General features: G+C 42.2%; 1 protein-coding gene across 1 annotated transcript; it reads left to right on the forward strand.

Annotated features, from left to right (window-relative positions):
• The first annotated feature begins 1,021 nt into the window (after window positions 1-1,021).
• LOC139574712 (zinc finger protein ZFP2-like) lies at window positions 1,022-5,387 on the forward strand. The gene is made up of 6 exons (XM_071399533.1): window positions 1,022-1,507; window positions 1,627-1,755; window positions 1,862-2,133; window positions 2,216-2,283; window positions 2,476-2,666; window positions 2,974-5,387. Exons 1-6 carry the CDS (start codon window positions 1,318-1,320, stop codon window positions 4,128-4,130), a joined length of 2,007 nt encoding a protein of 668 aa, XP_071255634.1. The 5' UTR covers window positions 1,022-1,317; the 3' UTR covers window positions 4,131-5,387.
• Window positions 5,388-7,539: the final 2,152 nt, after the last annotated feature.

Below are 7,539 nucleotides of genomic sequence, written 5' to 3' on the forward strand. Positions count from 1 at the left end.
TTTGCCACATTACTTTTACTTTAATGCCTTGTTGGATGTTTTGGAATATTTTTTTTTATTCTGTAGAGGCTTCCGTATTTTCTGTCGTTTAGGTTAGTATTGTGGAGTAACTATACTGAACAAAAATATAAACATGCAACAGTTTCAAACATTTTGCAGACTTACTGTTCATATAAGGAAATCAGTCAATTAAAATGTATAAATTAGTCCATAATCTATGGATTTTACATGGCTGGGCAGGGGCGCAGCCTAGTGTGGGCCTGGGGGGGAATAGGTCCACCCACTTGGCAGCCAGGCCCACCCAATCAGAATTAGTTTTTCACCACAAAAGGGCTTTATTACAAACAGAAATACTCTTCAAATGAACATTAAATTCTCTGGCAACAGTTCTGATGGACATTCCTACTGTCAGCATGCCAATTGCATGCACAACATTTGAGAGAAATCAGCTTTTTGTGCATATGGAACATTTCTAAGCTGTGAAATGTTTCCTTCCTCTCTGGCAACTGAGTTAGAAATTATGCCTGTCTTTGTAGTGACTGGGTGTATTGTTACACCATCCAAAGTGTAATTAATTACTTCATGTTCAAAGGGATATTCAATGTCTGTTTGTTTTTTCATCTACCAATAGGTGCGCTTCTTTGCGAGGCATTGGAAAACCTTGCTGGTGTTTGTGGTTGAAGCTGTATTTGTAATCACTGCTCGACCTTAGGGACCTTACAATTATCTGTATGTGTGGGGTAAAGAGATGCGGTAGTAATTCAAAAATCATGTTAAACACTTATTGTACCACCATGCAACTTATCTGACTTTTTAAGCACATTTCTAGTCCTGAACTTATTTAAGCTTGCCATAACAAAGGGGTTGAATACTTATTGACTTAAGACATTTTAGCTTTCCATTTTTATTAATTTGTGAACATACATAGAATAACTACACAAATAGAATTCAAAAACCTTGACATTATGGTGTGTGTGTGTGGGCCAGAGACCAAACCTACATTTAATCAATTTTAAATTAAAATGTGGAAAAAGTTTAGGTGTGAATACTTACTGAAGGCACTGTGTATCAGGTTCTGTAGGAAATTGCCACATTGTAGATGAAGAGGGTTGACGGCTCTGTCTAGTCATCATTGTGATATTTGTCATAACGCTCAGCCTCTTAGCGGTGAGGAGACAGGACCCAGTAATATGGGAACAGAACCACCCCAGACATTCCTGGAGGAGCTGACTGAAGAAGTGGCCTTCCTCAGGGACGGCAGCACAGCAGACACACACAGTGGAGAACAGAAGGGGCTAGGAGACAAGGTGTGTGTTGATGCTAGTGATGATGACACACAGACCCAGTGGTCAGTTTGAACTCTCCTCTTTCCAGGAGGGTCAGAGTGAAGCGACCCCCAGCACCAGTGCAGGGGAGGCAGGGCGTTCCACTCAGGGAGGAGGGGCAGACACCCCAGCTCTCACTCAGAAAGGGACTCCCTTGTTGCACCCCAAACCATCAACCTCAGGTAACAGGGACAAACATGAATAGACTGTTAAGAGTTTGATATTAAGATTTTATTTGGTCTGAGAGAAAAGATGGGGCACATTGATTTAAGTGTGTGTGTGTGTGCATTGTCTGCACCAGGCCTGTCTAAGAGAGAGTGGCTGGAAAGGCAGAAAGCAGTGAACACATACAAGTGCGGTAGAAACCTGAGAGACAGACCAAGAAGAACTTCCTCAGAGGAGGTCGTCCCCAAAGATGACCACTACCTCTGTGAGTCATGTTATCTTTCTCAACCACTCTGGTGTTTTACATTTTGAATGCATGTCTTCATCATAACTGATGTTTAACTTGTTCTGTTTATCTTTCTCTCTCCCAGACTGTGAGGACTGCAAGTCTTTCTACATGGAGGAGTGTGAGCTTCATGGTCCTGCCTTCTTCGTCCCTGACATCCCTGCCCGCTTAGGAGCCCCTGACAGGGCCAGACTCACCCTGCCATCCGGCCTGGAGGTCAGGACATCAGGCATCCCTGAAGCAGGACTAGGGGTGTTCAACCAAGGAAACACTGTGCCTGCAGGAGCCCACTATGGACCTTATGAAGGAGAGATCACAGACAAGGACCAGGCCATGGAGAGTGGATACTCCTGGGTGGTGAGAGGAGTGTGTGTGTCATTGGGCTGTGCTTACATTTTTTCAAACCTGATCAAAACTAAATATGAATTGTTTTCCTCAGATCTACAAGAGCAGACACTGGGACGACTACATCGATGCTGGGAGAGACACTCACTCCAACTGGATGAGGTGAGCAACGTTGTGAAGCACAGAAGAAGTCTCTCAGTCCTCTTCCTTCTCCTGTTTCTGCAAGTACAGAGGAAGTCTCAATCTTCCTCTTTTTTTTCTCTATGTACCTACCTACCTGTCTCATACTCTATTTGATAGCTGATAATCTTAATGTAGTTATTGTACATAATTAACGTCCTACTTCTCTCTCAGGTATGTGAACTGTGCTCGTAGTGAAGAAGAACAGAATCTGGTGGCCTTCCAATACAGAGGAGGGATTCTGTACCGCTGCTGTAAGCCCATAGCTGTTGGAGAGGAGCTGTTGGTTTGGTACGGAGAGGAGTACGCCAGAGACCTGGGCATTGTCTTCGACTACCTCTGGGACAAAAAGAGCTCTGCTAAAGGTACTTTACACTCTCACCTTATCCTCCTCTCTTCATCCCTCTCTCTATTCCTCTGGAACTGCCCTTGCTACATCCTCCTCAGTTCACTCCTCTTACATTCATTTTTTACTTCCTATTACATAGTTATTACTAATTTCTCAATTGAAACGCATCATTGATGTTAAATATATTTTGTGCTGTGTATTATCATACTGGTCCTGAGTTTTCTCTGTTCATGTCAGGTGTGTTAGAAAAATAATGATCATGTCAACTTGGTTTCTCTTATTTTAATTACTCTCTCTCTCTCTCCCCGCCATCTCTCACTCAGATGTGAACGTTAAGTCAGTCCAGATCTTCTCGTGCTCTGGCTGTCCGTTCTCCTTCCCCTCTCAGATCTTCCTCCTCAGGCACATAAAGAGATGTCACCATGATGAGTATGTCAGACTGTTGAGGAGTGGAGAGATCAGATCAGAGAATCTCATGTCCTCCAGCAGCTCACAACACCATGGAACCACCACAGGTTCATTCAACCCAGCTCCCACCAGGAAACAGAGAGAGTCGGACAAGCCACGACCACACCGTTGTTCTCAGTGTGGGAAGAGCTTCACAGCAGGGATACATCTCATCAGACACCAGCGCATTCACACAGGAGAGAAGCCGTTCCACTGCTCCCAGTGTGGGAGGAGCTTCAGTCAGTCAGGACATCTAAAGATACACCAGCGCATTCACACAGGAGAGAATCCATTCCACTGCTCCCAGTGTGGGAGGAGCTTCAGTCAGTCAGGACATCTACAGTTACACCAGCGCATTCACACAGGAGAGAAGCCGTTCCACTGCTCCCAGTGTGGGAGGAGCTTCAGTCAGTCAGGAGACTTAAAGATACACCAGCGCATTCACACAGGAGAGAAGCCGTTCCACTGCTCCCAGTGTGGGAGGAGCTTCAGTCAGTCAGGACATCTAAAGCTACACCAGCGTATTCACACAGGAGAGAAGCCGTTCCACTGCTCCCAGTGTGGGAGGAGCTTCAGTCGGTCAGAACATCTAAACATACACCAGCGCATTCACACAGGAGAGAAGCCGTTCCACTGCTCCCAGTGTGGGAGGAGCTTCAGTCTGTCAGGAAATCTAAAGATACACCAGCGCATTCACACAGGAGAGAAGCCGTTCCACTGCTCCCAGTGTGGGAGGGGCTACAGTCAGCCAGGACATCTAAAGATACACCAGCGCATTCACACAGGAGAGAAGCCGTTCCACTGCTCCCAGTGTGGGAGGAGCTTCAGTCAGTCAGGACATCTAAAGCTACACCAGCGCATTCACACAGGAGAGAAGCCGTTCCACTGCTCCCAGTGTGGGAGGAGCTTCAGTCGGTCAGAACATCTAAACATACACCAGCGCATTCACACAGGAGAGAAGCCGTTCCACTGCTCCCAGTGTGGGAGGAGCTTCAGTCATTCAGGAAATCTAAAGAAACACCAGTGTTCTTAAAAGAGTAAAGAACTTTAGATTTCTCTTGAAATTGTGACGGTGATGTAACACTGATTAAACATTACACTTATGAGAAATATAAAATATGTTTTTTTTTTTTTTACATAGGTACTGATTAATTATTTTGATATCAATTATGGTATTCGTGGAACTTTCAACACTTAACAATTTTTTTGAATTTTTTAGGCATAAATGTATGAATTGTATTTTATGGTATGCACAATGAAATCTTACATAAATCTTATATGAATCCTACAGACGAAGAACCATATGTGACAATTTTTGCATTTTAAGATAATAAGTTATTTTTATATTATTAATTGTGTGTACCACATTAGGTGTTTTATGGTTGACAAATAATTCACCATAACCATATCTTCCAACAACAATTAATATTTTTTTGTTATTTCAAAAAATACTTTTTTTATTGACGTTTTAATTTTTAGAATGTGGAAGAACAGTATATCTCCAGTGATGATTTCAGTTTGTGGAAGAACAGTATATGTGACATTTTGCATGACTCTTGTAAGATGTCCTTTTTTTAACACCTGATATGATGTTTTAAGTACTTTCAAGTACAGATGCCCTTCATGTAAATAACTTAACTGCAATATGTAGTTAATTCATTTGTATGGAGGTTCATTTAAAGGTGGTCTATCAACTTCAGCACTGATGACTTTTCTTAAGTTGAGTCATGAAATCTTAGTCTCATTTAAAATGAAGCCCTCAATGTGAACATACATAGAATAACTACACAAATAGAATACAATTAAATTAATTCAATCAAAACAAGCACAACTTGTACATATCAAATATGGATCAATGTGATGTGCCAATATGCAGGTCCCTATGGTCAATATTACAAAACGTTCAGAAAACCATTCACTTTGCGTTTAACACTATGATCAGCAATTAAGTTTTGAATTGCATTAAACCCATGCTAAAGGCAAGAAATGTCCTTCTGTACTGAGGTGACAGCAGTAAATAAGTATTAATAACTGCTTAGAGTTAATGCTAAATGTGGTGACAGAGAGACGTACTGTATATTGTAATGAATAAAAAAAGGGAATCAAGATCAAATGAATACTCACATATGTATGTGATGACTTATTTGTTTTTAATTAATTCAGATTAAAAAATGTTCAAATGATCACACACAAAATAATTCTCAACAGAACACATTGTACATAACATTTTCTACACTAGGAACAACATCTTAAAATTAAATTAATTAAATATATTGTGCTGGTTCAAATCCTACACAAATTGATTCACATAGAAAACACCTACTATACATTTAATTTCCTTCAATAGGGGTGACATGTCTTCTGAAATCTATTCAGATTCAACATACTATACAGGTTCAGGGGATCATAAACTCACAGAAAAAACTGTTAATTATGTAGCTTGGTTTAACAACAAATTATTCACTCTGCAGTGATTTATAAAAAGAGCGTGCAGCAGCTGGCAAGTAGTTGAGCATGGTCATCAGATCTTGGTACTTGTTTTTTTTGATGGGCAGAGGACTCTCATATGCTCTAGGGTAGTGGCTTGCAAAATAGGGTGGTTGAGGTGTAGCTCCTTGTTTTGGTTTGGAGATCAGCCACGATTTCCATCCCTCAAATAGACTGTGGCTCTGTATGGCGTACAGATTCCAAGGATCAACTGAAATTAGAACACAAACATTTTAAGTTCCTGACATCAATAAACAACTTTCATAGTCAAGAATTAGGATATTTTATTGTTAGAACAACATGTTGCATGTTGATGGGATGTTAGTAAACTATTCTCTGTGCAATACCTGTGACTTAACCACCTCACTGAGGTGATCTGTAGTCCAGCTGGTCGCTTGAGGACAGAATCTGGGAGGTGCCTGAAGTCTTCACATTGCATCCTCATCACCTTGAATGGTTTTGCTGGTTGTGCTTCAAGTATCATCTTTGAAACATCATCAGGTGTATGAAGGACTGACACCGTGCGCCTCTTCTCGATGGTGGCAAAAGATCGATCACAAGGAAGAAAAGAATGACCATGAACTTCTGCTCAACTTGGGTAAAGTAACCCATAGAGACGAGCATCGACATCAGATCAAATTCTATTTGTCACATACACATGGTTAGCAGATGTTAATGCGAGTGTAGCGAAATGCTTGTGCTTCTAGTTCCGACAATGCAGTAATAACCAACAAGTAATCTAACCTAACAATTCCACAACTACTACCTAATACACACAAGTGTAAAGGGATAAAGAATATGTACATAAAGATATATGAATGAGTGATGGTACAGAACGGCATAGGCAAGATGCAGTAGATGGTATAGTGTACAGTCTATACATATGAGATGAGTAATGTAGGGTATGTAAACATAAAGTGGCATAGTTTAAAGTGGCTAGTGATACATGTATTACATAAAGATGGCAAGATGCAGTAGATGATATAGAGTACAGTATATACATATGAGATGAGTAATGTAGGATATGTAAACATTATATTAAGTGGCATTGTATAAAGTGGCTAGTGATACATTTTTACATAATTTCCATCAATTCCCATTATTAAAGTGGCTGGAGTTGAGTCAGTATGTTGTGGTGGCTGTTTAACAGTCTGATGGCCTTGAGATAGAAGCTGTTTTTCAGTCTCTCGGTCCCCGCTTTGATGCACCTGTACTGACCTCGCCTTCTGGATGATAGCGGGGTGAACAGGCAGTGGCTCGGATGGTTGTTGTCCTTGATGATCTTTATGGCCTTCCTGTGACATCGGGTGGTGTAGGTGTCCTGGAGGGCAGGTAGTTTGCCCCCGGTGATGCGTTGTGCAGACCTCACTACCCTCTGGAGAGCCTTACGGTTGTGGGCGGAGCAGTTGCCGTACCAGGCGGTGATACAGCCCGACAGGATGCTCTCGATTGTGCATCTATAGAAGTTTGTGAGTGCTTTTGGTGACAAGCCGAATTTCTTCAGCCTCCTGAGGTTGAAGAGGCTGCTGCGCCTTCTTCACAACGCTGTCTGTGTGGGTGGACCAATTCAGTTTGTCCGTGATGTGTACACCGAGGAACTTAAAACTTTCCACCTTCTCCACTACTGTCCCGTCGATGTGGATAGGGGGGTGCTCCCTCTGCTGTTTCCTGAAGTCCACAATCATCTCCTTTGTTTTGTTGACGTTGAGTGTGAGGTTATTTTCCTGACACCACACTCCGAGGGCCCTCACCTCCTCCCTGTAGGCCGTCTCGTCGTTGTTGGTAATCAAGATTGAGCATCCGCCAGTTGTTATTCTGCCCACAGCATCTGTCACTGAAGATGATCAACTTGCGCACCTCTGGTTTGGTGACTGGCGTGAATTTTGTCTTCACCCACTTCAATATGCAGCTTGCCACCTCAATGAACCCTTGGTGTGCAATCCCCTCATGCCAAA

Source organism: Salvelinus alpinus, chromosome 4 (genome assembly GCF_045679555.1).
Source record: "Salvelinus alpinus chromosome 4, SLU_Salpinus.1, whole genome shotgun sequence".
Lineage (NCBI taxonomy): Eukaryota > Metazoa > Chordata > Actinopteri > Salmoniformes > Salmonidae > Salvelinus > Salvelinus alpinus.